Raw genomic sequence first — 19,875 nt, 5'->3', positions numbered from 1 at the left:
TATGGAAGAGGAAACAAGACAGGATTTATTCTTCAACTGGGTAGATAAGAAATGAAGACTTGTTTTGTACTAGGGCAAAGATGTTTCCTTAGACGTCTTGCCATGTGGATTTAATTAGCAAAATCTTTGATATGTAGTAGTGATGCAGTTTGTCTGAACTCCTGTCGCTTTGATTCTCTGTGAAGGAATATGACACTTAAGTAATGAAGGGCACCAATTCAGAGCCCTGCCATGTGCATTTCTTTTTTTTACTATTGTAGAAAAGTAGAATCACTTGTGACAAAATACACAAACGGTTAGCTGTAGAATTATAGAGCTGACAGAAACTCTACAAATCATTCAGTGTAATTTATTCAATGTACTGCTTGATATGCCCACTTATAGAATTTGAAACCAATACAGAACATTAGTATTTCAAATAGGGCAGAAGGATGAGAATTATACTTACGAAAATGAAAAGAATGTTTATGGAAAATTTACAGAATAGGTTGGTCTATTTCTGTCAACTACAAAGATTGTTTACGAAAGGAAACTGAAAATAAAATGGCTTATCCTTGCCAGCTTTTCTTGGGAAGTATAGTAATATAGTGACTATTGCCCTTAAAAGGAAAGTAAAGAGTTTCCATTCTTGTTTCTTCGTTAATTTATTAGACACTTATGGGGTAACTCACCAGTTTCTGTTATTATTTTGTTTGTTTCTCAGTAAAATCAAACATTATATCTATTATCATGAGTTCACGGAAACATTGGAAAGATTAATAAGATATTATTTTTCAAGAGCTTGGAACATATTATGGTTCAGCTATTTTGGCAAATAAAGTAGATAAATGAATAAGTTAAGCCTTAGTACTACACTTTTTTCTTCTTTTTTAAATCACTAGCAGTTGCCAAGAGTTACCATTTTTTTTCATTTTGTTATCTTCTCAAAAGTCAAATCAGTAGAAGAAATAGCGAATCTTGTTTTCGCATGAAAATGAAGAATAAATGAGTTCACTTTCCATTCTGCCTTATTCTTTTAGATCTTAATATAGTAAACTGAAAATTATGGTACAATTTCTCATGGATATTTACATTGTTTTTCCTTTTCAGGAAAACATCGTATACTAGCTGTCTATTTCTAGCCATGGTACACTGTATTAAACTTTCTAAATAAATAACAATGTCTATTTTAAGCAAAAATTTTAGAATTTCCACAGACTTAAGAGTTGTAGGCAGTCAGAAAAGGGGGCAGGTTTTATTAAATGTCTTCTAGATCAGCAGCCCCCACCTTTTCAGCATCAGGGACTGATTTCGTGGAAGGAACTTTTTTTATGGACCGAAGAGGGGAAGGAATGGTTTCAGGATGATTCAAGAGCATTACATTTTCTGTGCACTTTAAATCTATTATTATTACATTAGCTCTACCTCAGATCATCAGGCATTAGATCCTGGAGGTTGGGAACCCCTATTCTAGCTCCAGGGTGGCAAGGTAATACATATATTTATTTATACTATAATATTTAGAGAAAAACATATTGATGCATTTCAGTGCTAAATGATATAGTCATTGTTCATACTATTTGATTTCTCAATAGAACATGATCCACAATGATGATGTTATAGATAACATTTTATGGATTTTATTATTGTAATTTTAAAATACTTAATTTCACAAAAATTGTACTTTAATAATATACCTTGGTTGAAATAGTTTGAAGTTTATTTGTAACAGAAATTTTCAAATATATTGTTGTAGGATTTATGGAAATAAAATGTTCAGTGCTCCCTCTCCTGGTTTTATCATACTGGTGAACTGACCTCTTGTCCCCAAATTGTGGTGATAGCAGAGAAGACAATTTTGAAAAACCAAATAAGATACTCTCATGGAATATTGTTATTTCTGATTTGACTCTTTCAAACCCATTCAAATTGTCCAAGAAACTTATCCACTGGTTCAAGTTTATTACTTCTCCAAATATTATGAGATAGATGAAAATAGAAAATATGTACAATAATGTTGACTTTAAGCCTTTGAAATAGCCTATTTTATTACAATTTATATTATTAAGAGTGAATAGGTAGCTTGTTGGTTTAATTCTTGTTCTGTGTTATTTTCTAGTGATGCTTTCTTGCTGATGGTTTTAGCAGTGCCCTAGGGTCCTGAAAGGTCATTCCAAATAGAACTTTAATTAAAGAACTCAAATATTAGAAAATCTCAAATAAAGAAAAAAGTTTCAAAAGAATTACTTACTATTGTAAAGAAGAATATTAAAAAATTATTGAAATGTCCATACTCAAATTTATATGATTTTTTTACTGAAGTTTTGTTCGCTTTATTTCATCAAAGACTTTAAGCTACCTCTTATATGTAGAACCTGGAAAAAATATTTCCCTTTCCACTTACTATATCTTTCTGGGTTTTAGTATCTTTTAAGAATCTCTGTGGAAACACAAATTTCACATATTGTTACCCTCACAGCAGCATGAAGTACATGATTTTGATAATAAATGTCTAAAATCCAATAGTCTGTAAGGAAACAAAAAGCATTTTTCCTACTGATTAAAATGCTTTTTTTTTCCAGTGACACATCATATATATATGCTTAAGAATTATAAAACCTCTTAGGAAATTATTTCTATTTTAATTGATTTCTATTCAGCTGATTTTTTAAAATAAACTTATTTTTTCAAAATTATATAAATATCTTACAAAATTGAAGGAGTCTGGGATTTTTACAATTTTGATTTTGGGAAAATTATATCACAAATCAAGATAGAGCAATTATTATAAAATCTACAGCAGGAAATCATACCTTTATCACATATTGTTACATACATTTGCAGTAAAACGCGCCACGTTTTAGATTTCACATATTCTGAACTTTGCTTTAAATTGGGTCTGTAGCGGCATATCATCATCTTTTTTATATCAATATACATTATCTCACCAACTGATCAGTAGTGAGGGCTTGATATACAACTTTTTAATCTTTTATTCTTCAAAGTTGTTTTCTAATTCCACTTTTAAGGGTAGAGTTCACCAATCCTTTTGCTGAGATTTGATAACTGAAGACTGCTAACTAAATTTAAAGGTATTCTTTTATGATGAAAGGCATTTGAAGGATTTTCTGAGGCAATCCACATTTTCAGAGGATGTTTGTTAGGGGAGTGTACAGGGCAATATATCCAAGTGGGTACTCATAAAGGAAAGAGGAAACGACTGTTGGGAAAATCCTGCTCCAGGTTTTCAGGCAGCCCGTATGATTGACACATGATATCACTGGAGGCGTGTCCTGGAGTGGAGGTGGAGGTGGAGGCGAAGAGCTGAAATTCTGCGGAGCCGGAGTAGAACTGCTCTGTAAGGCACGCAGTGGTTTGCAGAGTGATAGCCGCAGACACAACTCCCAGCCCTGGAAAAGGAACAGCTACAGTTGCTGTAAATGTGCCTGAAAAGCAATTTCCAATCTTTGCTCTAGGTAAGAACTGTTTCCTTCCTTTCCTTCCGTAGACATTTTAAGGAAAGATCAGGTGAGAAATGTTGGCTTTTGCAAGGAACTGATTATTTCTTTGAACTCGCTTTAGATCTAAAATTACTGGTTGCATTTCAAATTACCAGTAGCATTCCCACTGCTAAAACGAATGCTCTTATTTAAAGTAAATGCTATCACTAAAAGAAAAAGCAGGGTCCTTTTCCTCCCCACCCCCACAACCCCCCCACCCCCAGCCGAGCAGTAACAAGTTTCAAGTCTGAAACAGTCGGATATGTGAAAGAAAAACTGGGTGTCTTTTTTTTTTTTTTTTTTTTTGCCAAAGAGGGACTGGCATTCAGTGTGTGGACCAAATGCATGTTTGTTTAGGCATTGTTGGCGACCGAATCCCCAGAAGCAATTGTTTAAAACCTGAATTTCCCGTCTCTGTGTATTGATTTCCAATGCGCAGAGGCGTCGCTTGAACGTTGTTTGAACTCTTAGGCATTCCAAGGGGCACAAGCACTTCGGCAAAAACGTGCAAGACTGCATGTTACTTTGGTTCGCTGCTGACACGCCGACTGTGCGCCCGCCTGTCAATCACAGGGAGCAGCAACAGCCAGCACATGGCAGCGGGTGCGGGCGGCGGGCGAGCTGGCGAGCGGCCCTCTCCGCTCCACTCTTCGCCGGGGCGGCGGAGCGCGCGGCGAGTCCAAGTGCCTGGAAAGAAAGGGAAATTAACGTGTTCTTATCTCTAATCGTTTGTAGCAGGCGTTTCGGCCGCGGAACAGGAGCGTCGGAGGACTGGGAGTGATCGCTGCCCGGGAGAGGCTGACTGCCAGGACCGGAGTTCCCAGGGACGCCGTGCCCCCACTTGCCCGGCGTGCGGGATCGGGAAAGTGCCTGGACCTGCGCGGGGGCCGAGGGACGACGCCCCGCCTTCTCCCCGGAGGAGAACCCCAAACCTCGCTCCCTTCACCACCGCCCCTTAAAAAGCGGGTAAAAAACAAACTCCCACCCACCCCCACCCGCGGGGAGCGGCGGTCGGGCCTCTCAGGCGTGTACTCCCTGCGCGGCTCCGTGACTCGTCCGTGGACGCCGGTTCGAGCCCCGTCCCGGGCGCCGCGGAGCCTCAAACGTCCGTGACGTGGATTTTCACGCGTCAGGAGGCCGCCACTCCCGCCTTTCCCTCGAGGAGCGACTGGACCCCGAGGAGAACTCTGGTCCGAGCACAGCGGCGGGGCGGCCGGCCAGTCACACACTCCTCTCCCCGCCGCTCCCCAGCTCGCCTTCCGGATAGACCGGGAGAGCCCTCCTGAAGGGAATTTGCCTTTTTTTTTTTTTTCCTGGTTCTTGGAAGGGGGCTACAGGAGAGGAGCCCCGGAGGTGGATGTTACTGAGCTGCGCGGCGCACGCGAGCTGTGAGAGGTTTGCGCCTGGCCGCGCCGAATCTCCAGAGGATTGTCCCCCGCAGCCGGAAGGGGGCCGCGGGGAGCGCTCCTTCCCAGCGGCAGAGGCCGCGGGCCGACCGGCCGCAGCTCGGGCCATGCTTCCCCGTCCTCCCCGCCGCGGTTGATGCGGCGAGTGCACGCAGTCGCCCGCACCGGGACCCCGGCCGGGTTGCACTGCTTGGCCGCCCGCCCCCGCTTCGGCCTAGGTGAGTTTCGGGGCGGCCGCCCTCGGGCTGCGGGAGCCGGAGGTGCACGGGCGGGGCGGGCCGGGCGGCAGGTGCGGGCCCTGGGGAGCGGCGTGGGGGCCCGGACCGCGCGAGGGAAGGGAGAGTGGGGCCACCCCCTCTCGCGGCCCGGCGGGCCCGCGGGGCGCTCAGAGCTGGGTAACCCGGAGAGCGACCTTTCGCCTCCGCGCGGGACGGCGAGGCGGGGTCCCCGGTCCTCAGTCGCCTGCAGCGGCGGCGCGGGGACCCGGGGAGTCCTCTCGGGGAAACCTCTCCACGCGAAAGGTGCATTCGGGGAGGCTTGGAGCGGGGGGGGAGGTCCGAGGAGGACCGCAGAGCTGCTCGGCGGGTGCTCGCGGCTGGCTTTAGGGACCCGAGGATCCCTCAGACGGGGGCCTCCGGAAAGGCGTGTTCGCGCACGAGTGCCAGAGCGGACCCCCGGTTCGCTGGGGAGCCCCTGGACCGAGTCGGTGTGCGCCCGCGCGAGCTGCCACTTTATTCTTGTTGTGAGCGCGGCGGCGCGGCGAAGGGCGGGAGAGGGCACTGCCACTTTAAAAGTGGGGAAGTCCGCCCTCCTGAGGTAATGGTAACCTCAGCCTCCTCCCCTCCTCCCGCCCGAGAGGGAGAGAGAGGAGAGAGAGGGGGAGCGAGAGAGAAGACTTGTTTTCATTCATAACTTTTTCCTTTTCCTTCCTCTCCGTCAACTATTTATTCCCCGCTCGTCTCAGCGCGGATTGCAGAGGGCGCAGCTCCACCGCGGGAACCGGCGATGTGGCGACACCGCTCCGCCGCCTGGGCCCCCGGCTCGCTGCGCCCCGGCTCTTTAGGAATCCGGCTTCTCCTTTAAAGTGTAGACAGATATTTATTTATAACCCTCCCTGCCTTGGGCTTGCTTTTTGGCGCCTGCATTCACTCCGAAGGCTTTTCCTGATTTGTAAGCATCCTTGGTGGCATACGCCAAAAGGCTTTGGAAATCCACGGTGATCCTTAGAATATGATGGGATTGTCCGAAAAGGTATTCGACTTCGATTCGGGGCTTTCTTGGGGGAGAAGAGTCTGCCAAGAGTGTGTGAGCGTGTTTGGGGCTAGATCCAGGGCTGTCACTGCTGGAAAAGGGGCTTTGCTTAGATCCGAGGTGGCTGACATTCTTTGCTTTTTCTTTTTATCTGGTGGCCTCCTTTACCGGCCAGCAGGAACTTTGTTAACAGCTAGCATTAAAGACTCAGATTAAAGTCGTGCCTTGTGCTTTTTCTACTCTCGTCAGATCCACGTTTTTTTCTTTCGTGTGAAGTCTGACTTACTACTTGTAGATACTCTTTGCTTTAGAAGCACTGGGTTAGAAAGTGCTTTGCGAGGAGGAATGATACTGCAGAGTAACGATGGAATCTTTTTAACAGTCCTTAAGGACTCCAGGACTAAACCCAGCAGGTTGTGAACATGTTTCTCCTTGGGTACAGAGAAGGTAGAAGAAGCTAGAAACTTGAGGCTCCGAGTTGAAAGAATGAACGGGGGGAACGCCAAGAAGTTAACATGTAAGACAGTCCAGGGTCATTCAGTGAAGTTAATAGATGAAATGGACTTCTTTCTGCCTTATTCCCGAAGCTGATGAGATTTGGCTCATGGTAGTGGAGAATAGGCATTTTTTCCTTTGCATTCTTGAACTGGATCAAATCTGTAGATTGTGGGAGGAATTTGTGTGAAAAATATTCTGGTTTACCGTTTATGAGAACAAAAACGTTTTTATGTTTAATAGATGGTTTTATGAAGAATATATTATAAATTAGAAGTAATTTATCATTGGTTTTGAAATAGATTTTTACCTGGATATTGCTATACTTTATTACAAGAAGCACATTGATTCAGAGTTGGCAGTGCTTTTGAAAATCAAGATCTGGCATGTAAATACAAATTTTTAAATTAGAGGAAATACAGATAATTAAAATGGCCAGGATTTCCCCATACTACTTTAAAGGCCAGACACTTATTTGTATGTGAAAGTTATCTTGTTATGTCAGTGATCCTTATTTAAACTTAAAAAAATTCAAATGTGAATGGTCTTAACATTCACAGAACTGTACATTGAGTTTTGTGTGTGTGCTTTAGAGGCTATAAAACACCAAGAACTGTTGTGTTCGTCTGCATTCACTTTTACATCTTGTAGACTAATAGTGAACTAGGTTTAAAATTCTGGTTTCTACTGAAGATGACCTCTTAATTTGAGATTCCATTTCAGTTTGGAGTGTCTTTTTTTTTTTAATGCTTGAAGTATACCTTGACTAATTTCCTGAACACTAATCTAATGCTTATAACAGCAAACAGATAATTAAAGACAACAGCACCATAGCCATTCTTAGTTTGTTGTTGTTGTTTTTTTAATGGATGTTTTCTTTTATGGAAAGTACCCATGAACTGATACGGAGCTTCTTTAGATGAGAGCTGTTTATTAGTGCTTATACTCAGTGTTCCCCACAAGAGCATACTCCATTTTGTTTGTTAGATTCACAAACAGGAAGACATTACTTCTTGATTCTGCTTTTTAAAAGTTGAAAAAACTTCCATTTCTTATGGCATGGGGTCTCTTGCTTACATTCTTCTTCTATGATGTGGTCCTAAGCCTCTCTCTGAATTGGACTCTGTCCAGGACCCCAGCATCATTGTAATCCGCTGATGAGGGAGATCATTACCAGGTGGTTTAGGCAATTTGTGACTTGACAGGATTTCTCGCCTCTTCTCCCCCCACCCCCCCAAATGCTTCTAGTCATTTATTTTCTCTTTTTTTTTTCATCTTTGATTTCCTTTTAGGATTTCAGATGCATGCCAGGTTTCCACTGATTGCCAGAAATCAAGATCACTACACATGGATCCCCAAAATCAGCATGGCAGTGGCAGTTCATTAGTTGTGATCCAGCAGCCTGCATTGGACAACCGTCAGAGGCTAGACTATGAGAGAGAGGTTCAGCCTGCTGCTATTTTGTCCTTAGACCAGATCAAGGCCATCAGAGGCAGCAATGAATACACAGAAGGGCCATCCGTGGTGAAAAGACCTGCTCCTCGAACTGCACCAAGACAAGAAAAGCATGAGAGGACTCACGAAATCATACCAATTAATGTGAATAATAACTATGAGCATAGACCTACCAGCCACCTGGGACATGCAGGACTCTCAAATAACACCAGAGGCCCCATACTGAGCAGATCAACTAGCACTGGAAGCGCAGCCAGTTCTGGGAGCAACAGCAGTGCCTCTTCTGAGCAGGGGCTGTTAGGAAGGTCCCCGCCAGCCAGACCCATCCCTGGTCACAGGTCTGAAAGGGCAATCCGGACCCAGCCCAAGCAGCTGATTGTGGATGACTTAAAGGGCTCCTTGAAAGAGGACCTGACGCAGCACAAGTTCATTTGTGAACAGTGTGGGAAGTGCAAGTGTGGGGAATGCACAGCTCCCAGGACCCTGCCATCCTGCTTGGCCTGTAACCGGCAGTGCCTTTGCTCCGCCGAGAGCATGGTGGAGTATGGAACCTGCATGTGCTTGGTCAAGGGCATCTTCTACCACTGCTCCAATGACGATGAAGGGGATTCCTACTCGGATAATCCTTGCTCCTGTTCACAGTCACAGTGCTGCTCTAGGTACCTGTGTATGGGAGCCATGTCTCTGTTTTTACCTTGCTTACTTTGTTATCCTCCAGCCAAGGGATGCCTGAAGCTGTGCAGGGGGTGTTATGACTGGATCCATCGCCCAGGGTGCAGATGTAAGAACTCCAACACTGTCTATTGTAAGCTGGAGAGCTGCCCCTCCCGGGGTCTGGGTAAACCGTCATGATTTTTGGAGGTGGGTTGGACCTCCTGAACTTCTCTTGCTTTCAAGCTGTGGCTGTTAAAAAAGATGCTGTCAGATACTGGTTTTATTTTCTTTGCAGTTTTCCCCTGTTTCCCACCTTTCTCCCCTTCTTTCCAAGGTTTGACTCATGGATTGTACTCTTCTCTAATGGATGATCTTCGGTAAGAGTGGACTGTGAAATGCATCTGGCTCCCCCTTATGACAAGAGCCTCTGCCATCCACTCAAGAGGGTATTGAGAGCCAGTGGGCTTTTATGTAGCCTTTTTGTTCTGCAAGCAACTTTCCAAAGTTGTACACGTGAACATATCCACACAAGTACACCCAGGCTACAGTGATTTAGAGCTGTTTTTGATTGGGTACTCTGGGAACAGGGAAATTGGTGTTTAAAGAAGCAGCAGTTTAATTGCTTAAATAAGCTATATATTAAATCTGTCTCCAATTAGGGCTATCTTCATAGCATTAGACACTTAGTAGCATGGGAGATCTGTTTTTGTTACAACATTAAGTTAAAATTCTCCTTTAACCACTGCCCTCTCCTTGCTCCTCAACATTCTATCCCCTCAGTTTTGGTGTATCTTATTTTAGAGATGCCAGGGTTTGTTTGTTTGTTTCTGTGTAATTTTAGGTCTGCTTTACAATGTAAGTCTTCACATTGGAGATATATTGGTTGTATCTTGCTCATCCTTATTCAAGCTTTCATATTTGTGAAGGACTCGACTCCCTCCCTTCCGAACTCCTTGCTTTTCACCAAATTACTCTTGTCATTGAGGGCACTTGGATAACTGAAGTTGATATTTATATCTGATCAATCTATAGATGTCACAGAACTATGCTGCCTGAAGTGATCTTGGCTCCTTAATGGTTTTTGGCCACTTGGTTAGTTAACAGCTGGGTAGTTCTAATCTTTTCTGTTTCATTGCCTTAACCACAAATTGTGGTGCTTTTTGTATATTTTATGTATAAATCACAAAGTTGAATTCTGACTATTTTTAAGACAAAAGTCTGTTAAACTTTTTTATTGTAAAGAATATTTATTATGCGAATCTCTATTATTTTATGATATTTATTGCAAAAGACTGTTGAAATGTACTCATGTCTGAATATAACAAAATATCAATACATAACGGAAAATAAGGTGACACGAAGAAAGTACATATGTTAACTATAATGCAGAAAATATATTAATTAATGAAACTGTCTCTTGATTTCTTCATTTATTAGTGTGTACTGTTGTGATTTTTGTCATTTGCTTTGAATCTTCATGCATACCCATTTTCTTTCTTTCCCTTAATATACCAAATCTAGATGTAGGTGAGCTCAAATCTTGAACTAGATGTTTCCTGGAAAATTCATTAATCAAGATTTTGTATTCCAAATTCTGTTTCAACAAATGCCCAAGTGAATCACTTTACAAAGTGAAAAAGGTTTTTTTGTGATTAATATTAACAAGTCCGTCCCTCCTTTGGCTATTTTGTAAGCAAGGGGTTTTGTGTATATCAATTTCTTGGAATGGGACATACCTGTATGTTTTAAATAATGTTTATCAACTCTTGGATTAGTCTGAAATTAATTTTCATCAGCAAAGCTTAAAAAATTAGTTCTGTAACCATTCTAGGAGTCTCTGGCACTGTCATTTTAATAAAACATTATAGAATTTAAGAGTGCATCAAGGGGATAGTTAACATTATCAAACAGATGTTTTAAAAACATTCCAATCCTTTTCATTCCTTTAATAAGTCTTTAATGTGCCCTGATCAAATAACATTGTGTCATGTCTCATGGAATTAGAAATGTGAGGGTGTGAAGCTTTATATTAAAAAAGTACGTGTTTTTAGTTTTTAGCCTGCTGAAGTCAGGACATAGTTAGAATCTTTGGGTCTGATAAAATTTTGTTCACATGAATCCTCAGACTCGATTTCACTAACTCCTCCGTATGCCTAAGTGACGTGTCAAACCTGAATAATCAGCATTTGAGAATAAGATGTTGACATAATTTGAACCCAGGATTTAGGCTGTCAAAACTCTTATCCAGCTTTTTTGTTTGGTTGTTGTCTCTTACATGATTTGACTACTAGTTTTGGATTATTTATCCTTTGTATTCATAGGCTTTGCTTTTGTTTTAATTAAGACATAAGTGATAGAAATTTTTAATGCATTTCCACCAAGCCACCAAACCTATTAGTTGGCATTGTGACATTTGGCTTAATCAAGTATTTTCTCTATGCTCTGAAAGCAGGAACATTTTTTAAAATTTCATAATCTGGTATTTTAAAATGTGAATTTGTTTCCTCTTGTATTCAAGTTAATGTGGTAATATCACTGGTCCCTGAATAGTGAATATTTCATCGAGATTTGGCTCCTTAATGAAGCATATAAATAGACTCCTTCAAAATACTGTGTAAATTTTTTCTGTTATTTAGACCCTTCGTATAATCAGGAATTGGTGTAAGAGCTGTCTGTAGTTAAACTAACCAGACTAAGAAGCTGTGGCTTTTATTGAAAGAAATTTATAACTTTTATGAGAATAAGGTATGTTGTGGAGTTTTAACTTCTGGCTATATGGGGAATACATTAAAATTATAATATTAAGATGGCAGTCTGCTGCTGCTAGGGTTCTATATGCACTCTGGCATAATGTCAGGCCCATATTTGGAAATAGCAATAGGTTAGTAGTTCAGACTTCTAACATGCTTGTCAGATACAAAGAATAAACATTTTGATTCAAAACTTCCTCCTTTGTGATGGTTTAAACCTAGAAGAAAAAAAATATTAGGATGTGTCTTCATCAGTGCTCATGAGTCCAATGTGTTTGAACCAAATACTGATGATCATTTAAAAGTGCTAAGGCTTTGAAAGCATTAGCACAGCTAACATTTCTTATAATACCCCTGCCATTTATTTGATACTGCCAAGTTAAAAATACCACATAGATAGATTAACCTTTCCCTTTTCCTCAATTTTGTCCCTCTTCCTCAACTGCCAAAGCTTGACAGAATGAATATTTTTTAAGTAGTTCCTTTCCAGCATGTTTTCTGAGTGCTGTTTGTTTCATTCAAAGAAGTTTTATTTGGATAATTTAATTGTGAATAAAACCAGTACAAGATTTCTGTAATTGAGTAGCTTCTTGTCAACAGTTTAATAAAATGTAACTCAGCAGGAAAATGGACTATGAAAAAGTAGATATACTTCTTTTTTGTGAAGGCTTGAGGTGAATCCTTAAATTATAATCTGTGATAATTATTACATAGTTTTCAAAACACAAATCGTAGAACATTCCAGTTATTACTAAGAAAAAAAATTAAAAACAGTGGTTTTTAAAGTTAAAGGAAATAAGTTAAAAGCTAATGTTTTTACCCTAAAGTTAATATTGAAATCAATCTCAAGATTCATTTGCAGAAAATTGATTTAATTTTTGAAATTGTCTCCTTTTCCTGAATCTTCCCTTTTTTTGTTGAGTGATATATTTCATGGTAATTTTATGGACTTCCCTGGTGGCTCAGACAGTAAAATGTCTGCCTACAATGCGGGAGACCTGGGTTCAATCCCTGGGTCAGGAAGATCTCCTGGAGAAGGAAATGGCAACCCACTCCAGTATTCTTGCCTGGAAAATCCCATGGATGGAGGAGCCTGGCGGGCTACAGTCCATGGGGTGGCAAAGAGTCGGACACAACTGAGCGACTTCACTTCATGTATAACTCTTTAGCAAAAAGGCACAATCTCATTTCTAAACACTGAAAAATGGAAACAAAGAAGGAATGTCTAGACAGTTCTCATCTTAAACTCTGCCCCACCTCCCACTATATATATACTGCAAGAGAGTTTGGTATCATTTTTTAAACATCTTGAAGACAAAACTTTAAATCCCGCTTTGGCCAGTTGACAATTGGAGAACTGTTTTTTCCATTATTTCCCTCACTAGATAAGATGGCCATGAATTTAACTGACAGATTTTTTATTTTTCTAATATTCCCTCAGATGATTACCAAGCCACTTTGCTGCATGTATTGAACCCTTACCACGTGGATTATTCCATATGCAGAAGAATTCTAGAGCTAGAAATAGATATCAGATACTTTATGTGTCTCAACCATATATGAAAGTATATAGGTCACTAGTTAAAAAGTTAAAAATCAGAAGTCTGTGTCATAGTTCAGACCTACTCTATCAGAAAATATGTCCAGGGGAGGAGCTTGATATTCTTAATTTAAAAAGCTTCTTGGGTGAGTTTATCAGGCAATTTTGTAATTGCTTTTTTAGCTTGATGTCTTCATCTTGAGAATAGAGAAACAAAGGCCTGGCTTAAATGTTCATGATAGCTAGCGTAGCACCAGGACTCCAGATACAGGGTTTTCTTCATTTCTTAGCAGCAAGCCTGGTACCTTTATTGCACGTTAGCGTTTACCATTTGTTTTAACCAGAAAGTGTTTCCTTCATAATTAATATATTTGACCATAATTTAGGAAATGGAATGTTTTTCTGCATATATTATTTACACTTAGCTATCAGGAATAAGTAGCAAATGACTTCATTGCCATGATTATTTTTTATATGTTATTATTAAAGTTAACAACTTCATTTGAAAACTGAGATTGTGTGCTTCCTCTGGCCAGGTTTATATGGTAATAATAGAACAAATTGCTTTTGATCAGTTTGTAAAGGTAATAGTAACCTGACATCTAGATTTAAGAACTTACGCGATGACAGTTAGCATTATTTTAGTTACATCAGAATTACAGTGATTAAAAAGCAGATTAAATGTTCTGTTTTGTACTGATAAAAAGATTGGTTTTAAAGTCAGATAGCTGAATCATACTAGGTATGCCAGTAACTAACAGTAAAACCTAGAGACTGTTTTGAACTGGGCAATTTGGGAAAGCATACTAAAGCTTATCATTCACTAGCAAGTATTTCAAGAGCTTGTTTTGATAAGATAATCATAGAATCATACTTCAAATGATAGAAACTTGGAGGTCATCTATTGGATCTTCTTTAGAATGAGAAAGCCAGGTTCGCAGAGGTTACTTACCTAAAGTCACGATCTCGTTGCCAAACTAAAATAAGCTTTATTTTAAAAACTGCATGCTGCATATGTACCTGTGGTAACAGATTGGAAGAAAGGAGAGGTTGGTTGGGGGAACAAGACGAGTTTAAACCAAAATTCCAGGTTAATTTGTAAGTTATAAAATTGAACAAATTTGTGAAAGCACAATAGTAGTAGTATAGTAGTGAATACTAATAGTAGTCCAAGGCAGAGAAGTAAGTGCCTTGAGAAAGGAATCAGACAAAACTAGCTGAGTAAATTTGATGTAAGAAAGTAAGGTGTGTATTTGAGAAAACCAGTTCCTGTTTGGCTAGCAGCAGTTCTCAGCTTCATTTATAAGTAAAATAGCAACAAACGAAACCTGTGCCCTGGGTGGGGCTTTGACTTTTGTTTATCTTACAAGCACTCCAGATGATTCTATGGCACAGCCACGGTTAAGAGGCTCTGAATTAAATTATAGATGCATGTAGAAGAATCACAGGTGATTAAAATGGCAGATATTAAGGTAGGAGGCCAATTAGAAGGGTATTAAGGGTCAGAACTAACTTGGAGGTTAATAGGAATGGAAAGGAGGGATCAATGTGAGACATATATCTAAAGGACTTGGCAGTTATCTGTGGTTTTGAGATAGAGGAAAAAATTGAAAATGATACTGAGGTTTCAGACCAAGGAGAAAAGGCAAATGGTAGTTCTGTGAAAAGAGTTGGGTGGACTTAGTTTAGGAAGTATGTGAGGTAGAAAAGTTATGATTCCTATTGGGATAAACTCTTACAATGCTGGTGAGTTGCCAGAAGCTCACCGAGGAAAAAGTCTAGAATTTTAGAGAAGGGTGATGGCCCATCACCCATATTGGGGTGATAGGGAATCTGTAGCATAGATTCCCAAGAGAAAGAATGAAATTAAAAACAGGCTAGGGCTAAAACCTTAAGGAAAGTGCAAAAGTGAAAGTGAAAGTCACTCAGTCATGTCCGACTCTTTGCGACCCCATGGACTATATAGTCCATGGAATTCTCCAGGCCAGAATACTGGAGTGGGTAGCCTTTCCCTTCTCCAGGGGATCTTCCCAACCCAGGGATCAAACCCAGGCCTCCCACACTGCAGGCAGATTCTTTACCAGCTGAGCCTCGAACCCTGAGGAACATACCTACATTTAGAGGGCAGGTGGGGCACCAATAGAGGGGTGGTCAAAGAAGCACAGGCACCGAGAGACTGAGCTCAACTCTCTGGACTGCTCTTCATCAGTTCCTCTTGACCACGCGTTAGCAGCCAAAGGAGATTTTCAAGATAGGAACTAGTAACAGTCAAAGACTCCCAGCTAAATTTGGTGGGTGGTGTTTAGGTGAAATTGTAATAAGAACCAGGCTGCATGGGTTTAGTGGGTGGTAAGTAAATGCAAGTAACAGCTTTAGACTATTCCAGAAGTCTTGAGATGATAGGAAAGTAACTCAAGGCAAGTAACAAGCTGAGGACAATTTTTAGAATAAGGAAAATCTGTGTCTTTTTGTAGGCCTTCTGGAACAGGGAGGAGGAACTAGAAGAGGGAGCCCAGAGGGCACTTTAACCTTGGCAAGAATGGTTGTCCCAGAGGAAAGAATAAAAGATGAGAAGGAAGGAAAAGACACAGTGGAACGCCAAGAGGGAGAAGAGGGAAGTTGAAGAAGCACACCAAGTGGGGGATGGTCTTCTCTTGAAAGTTAAGATGCTTAAGAGACTGAAATTGGTTCTTGAGAGTGGTCTGGAATGGCTAGAGGAGGAGAGGCTAACTTGTGGTCAGTAGGGACTGATGAAAGAAAGAGCAGCGCAGGGAGCTCAGCTCACACTGAACCTGGAACTTTGGGGGAGCCACTAAGCATATTATTCAGAGCTGGTTAGAGGGTCATTTAAGGCAGAGAATAAGAGACCCTTAAGAAATGGTGAATTTGAAAGAGGTCAGGAATCATAGGGTAGCAGTCTGAATATTTGCCGAAATAACTGGCCAGAAGAATTGGTTGAAGCTTCCAATGAGGATGAGATACAGACTTACAGAGAGTATGGAAATAGCAAAGGAGGACAGCTGAGAACAGAATTTTCAAGTCAAGACCTTAGAAGGTGGTCTCGATACCACCTTCAAGGGTCTTGATACCATACCGTCAAATGCTGAGGGTATCTGGAGTTTCTCTGTGCTCAAAGGTAGCTGAGGTAGAAAAGAGATTTTTCTGAGTAAAAGATGAAGAGGAGAAAACTGAGGCCAGTGTGTTAGAAGAGTTGTTAATTTAGGTATTAAAATGCCAGAGGTGGAGAGGAAATTTTCGAAGCTTGTGTTTATGTTTGGAAAGGATGTTTTTGAACACTTTAACTTGTTTTTAGGCTAATGGATTATAAATTAAGTAATTAAGATCTGATAAAATATAAGATTTCTTAAAAAGGAATGAGCTAGAGCAGTAGAATTTATTTTCAAATGGGCCGTGCTCCATTTATAGCACAAATGGTCTGTTAACAAAATCTGTTATTGAATAAAGGAAACATATCTTCATGAAAATTGATTGACCAGTCAATTCAGTCAAAATAATACACAGAGCCAAAAGGCCTTCTGCTTTCCACATTCCCTTCTTTAAGCTTCTGCACACTTCAGGGGCACTTCAGAAGGCAAAGGGATTGGGTCCAAGACCTTAGTTCTGTCTGTTTCCCAGAGTTTGCATGTTGCAGATTTGCGATAGAAGCCGTGAGTGAATTTGATTCCTTAATAGAAATATATTTTATTCTTCTGGGCCACCCAGAATCTGCCTTCTATTCCAAATGCAGAGAGGCCTACCTTTGTAAAGAAAACTGATGATGTTAGAGGTATTTACAAACTATGTGGAGTTCTACTTTGTGGTTTATAAACCTGCTTTTGGAATTACCTGTAATTTCCTTTTTGTATCTGCCTTTGTCCATTTTGGCTATTGCTCTTTAATAGTTACCAGGAACAGAATCCAATTAAGGCAGATTAAAAGAAAAAAAAAAGATGAAACTAAATTTATCAATAAATATTTGTTTTGATTACCTTGCTAGATCTATTCATAAAACTTCAGAGAAGGAAAGATGCTTAGATGAATGACCAAACTGAAACTCTGTTTTTGTATGGTTTTTGATACTATTTCAAATGTCGACAAGACTGGCAATTTTTGAGAGAAAATAAGAATTGCCTGGCTCTGTCAAACATTTAATCACTTATTTAACAATGATATTTTTGATGCTGAGAATCCCAGTCTTTGACTAGCAATGCACAAAGTTTTAACCATGTGATTGGTATTACTGTATCAGTTGGTAACTGGGGCCGTGGAGGCAGCCACATCTGTCTGCAAGTCAGGAAAGGCTTCATAGAGAAGATATGAAAGATGAGTAGCAATTCATCAGGCAGACAAGTGAGAGGAAAAGCATTTCAGATCAATATAAAGGCATGTTAGTGGGAACGATCATGGCATGATGGCAAGTAAATCAGAATGTTTGGAAGGTAAGGTGTCTTTGGGAAAGATAGGAGCCAGTCATGAAAAGTGTGGAGGTGAAGTTGATAAGTTTGAGCTCTATCTTGTGAGTGAGGAGTCACAGAGAGGCCCGGTTTTAAACAAGAGAGTGACATGGGCAGATTAGAGTTTTAGAAAGATTTTTCAGGCAGCCTTGTGGAGGATAGACTGAAATGGAAGAGGGAATCCAGCTAGATCATTAATATGATGATCTAGATGATCAGTGTGACTGGGACAATGGAGACTGAAAGGAAGGATGGGTTTGAGATGACTGGCAGGTTGAGAAAGAGGAGTGAAGACAGATCTAGGTGACTCATCACAGGACCAACTCATAACTGGTCCATAACTGGTTTATAACTGCTAACATAGGCAGAGAGAACATTTGTACAAATAAAATGCAGAAGGAGACCAACATTTTCTACACTGAACATTCCACTAATTGTACAGATTTGGGAATGATTTTTTCCCCCCTACAACACATCTCTCCCAGAACAGTTAATGAGTAATGAAGTGGACCAAAGGCAGGAAGCCAGAAAGCAGAGAAGAGAATTAAAGGCTTTGCAAATCAAGCAAACTAAATTATTAATTCTTTGTTCCACCCTGGCTCCCCAGACAGAGTTCACTATATATCACTCAGAAAAGTGAGTTATATGCAATATTTGAACTTTGTTGTCAGAAATACCAAATTCCAAAATAGAAAATTCAGCAAGTCTCCCAATTATCTAAAAACATTAACTCTTCCTACCCTCTCCCACGCAACCCCTACACGCCCTGGCCCAGGCATTAAATTTTAAATCACTGGAGTATCTTCAAAAAAATAATGCTTGTAACTTCAGTGTCCTGATTTTCCTTATTCCCTATATTTTTCTCTGTTGGTCAAAGTGAGAAATGATAACGGCGATGGTGGACAAAGGAAGAAGGGTGGTTGAGGAATATGTTTATTAGGTGATTGGGAATAGGATTAGAGAAGCCACTGAAAGTCAAATCTGGGAGGACCTTAAAGTCTACTTAGTTCCTTTCCTTCATTCATTCAAAAGTAAAGACATTTGAACCCTGGAGACATGAAATGATTTACTCAAGGATAAACTGCTAGTAGGAAGTAGAGCCAGCTGAGTACTCAGAGAAAAAGATGTGAAAACTGCATTTGAAAGTCCTATGCTATTTCCATTATATAGACCTTATCTATACTTGAAGACCTGGAGTTTTATTTATTAAAGAATCCGCCTGCCGATGCAGGAGATACAGATTCGATCCCTGGGTCAGGAAGATCCTCTGGAGGAGGGCTTGGCAACCCATTCCAGTATTCTTGCCTGAAAAATCCCTTGGACAGAGAAGCCTGGTGGGCTACAGTCCATGGGGCACAGAGTAAACCATAACGACAGGCCAAGTTAGTAAAATCCAGATTCTTGCAGAAGCTATACCAAAAAAATGACAAAACAATTTGGGGATTGAAATTGGTCATTTTTCTTTTTTTCCTGTAGTTTGAATTGCTTATAAATGAGAGTATTGGAGTTAAACATTTTCTACATTTTATAGGTGGTATGTGGCACATGAAGAGACTTGGAAATGGTTTTTTGAGAAGTGATCATTATAAAGCAGAACGACTTGAATTTGAGGGAGGTTGGCATTGCTTGATTTCAAAAGTTTAGTTAAAAAAAAAGTCAAGTGTGTAAAGTCCACATTGCTTCATGTCCTATGTAGATAATGGGATTTTTTTTTCTCCTTGGCACTGGAATAGGTACCATATAGTGCCTTAATTTCTTAAGTAAAAACTTCAACTAGAAGGAATCTCTTAATCCTTAGGGAAAATATGCTTCATATGGTTTGTAAAATCTGGTGAATTTTGGAAAGAAGAAAAGCAGCCAGTACTCTTGAAAAAGAAAAAAAAAAGGTCTGCTTGAACTTGCCTTTCTTGAAAAAAACAAAACCCAACATTCTTTCATAAAGCATTTTTTTTTCAAAAGTATTTGCCCTTGAGCATTTTTTCCTTCTTACCCATGCTTATCTTTCAAAACAAACATTTATTCCTTTCTACTATAGAGTGTGAGGAAGTTCCTTTGAGGTTATGCCCTACAAACATATCCAAGCGGTAACTGTCACCTCCTTCCTATGGCACAATCATGACTAACGCAACCGCAGGCGCGCTGAGCAGGGGGCGGCGATTTCACGACGGGGGCGGTGATTTCACGACGGGGCCGTTCGTATGTTACCTATGGGACCATTTCTCAAGGGGGAAAAACACAGAACTGTATTTTTGTGTTCAAATAAAATTTTGGGTCCTTTTGACCCAATGGAAAATGTGTGTCTGCTGGTGACTGCCAAGTTGGAATATGATGATTTACACTTGGAAACATTTGTGTCATTTATCATATGATGTTACTGGCCTACAGCATGAC

The 19,875-nt window shown here is 40.5% G+C and overlaps 2 protein-coding genes and 1 long non-coding RNA gene across 4 annotated transcripts; 1 reads left to right on the top strand and 2 right to left on the bottom strand.

Moving 5' to 3' along the window:
* Positions 1-1,685: 1,685 nt before the first annotated feature.
* On the bottom strand, positions 1,686-7,599 carry LOC129630329 (uncharacterized protein DKFZp434B061-like). Its single transcript, XM_055550860.1, has 6 exons — positions 7,524-7,599; positions 6,015-6,177; positions 5,841-5,962; positions 4,469-5,670; positions 3,879-4,166; positions 1,686-3,389 (listed from the first exon to the last, which is right to left on the bottom strand). Exons 1-4 carry the CDS (start codon positions 7,597-7,599, stop codon positions 4,811-4,813), a joined length of 1,221 nt encoding a protein of 406 aa, XP_055406835.1. The 3' UTR covers positions 1,686-3,389; positions 3,879-4,166; positions 4,469-4,810.
* Positions 4,972-10,936, top strand: SPRY1 (sprouty RTK signaling antagonist 1). 2 transcript variants are annotated; one of them, XM_055549401.1, is made up of 2 exons: positions 4,972-5,103; positions 7,924-10,936. In XM_055549401.1, the coding sequence occupies exon 2, from the start codon at positions 7,979-7,981 to the stop codon at positions 8,936-8,938; it is 960 nt and encodes a 319-aa protein (XP_055405376.1). In that variant the 5' UTR covers positions 4,972-5,103; positions 7,924-7,978; the 3' UTR covers positions 8,939-10,936. The 2 variants fall into 2 exon arrangements, with proteins under 2 accessions (XP_055405376.1, XP_055405377.1); XM_055549402.1 differs by lacking the exon at positions 4,972-5,103 and adding an exon at positions 5,565-6,136.
* Positions 8,041-15,278, bottom strand: LOC129629490 (uncharacterized). Its single transcript, XR_008703244.1, has 4 exons — positions 15,142-15,278; positions 13,983-14,050; positions 8,781-8,989; positions 8,041-8,177 (listed from the first exon to the last, which is right to left on the bottom strand). It is a non-coding gene; the product is annotated as an uncharacterized LOC129629490 (long non-coding RNA).
* Between the last annotated feature and the right edge of the window lie 4,597 nt (positions 15,279-19,875).

This window comes from Bubalus kerabau, chromosome 16 (genome assembly GCF_029407905.1).
Source record: "Bubalus kerabau isolate K-KA32 ecotype Philippines breed swamp buffalo chromosome 16, PCC_UOA_SB_1v2, whole genome shotgun sequence".
NCBI classification, from domain to species: domain Eukaryota; kingdom Metazoa; phylum Chordata; class Mammalia; order Artiodactyla; family Bovidae; genus Bubalus; species Bubalus kerabau.
Note: the sequence above shows the minus strand (reverse complement) of the source record. Positions and strands in the feature narration are given on the sequence as shown.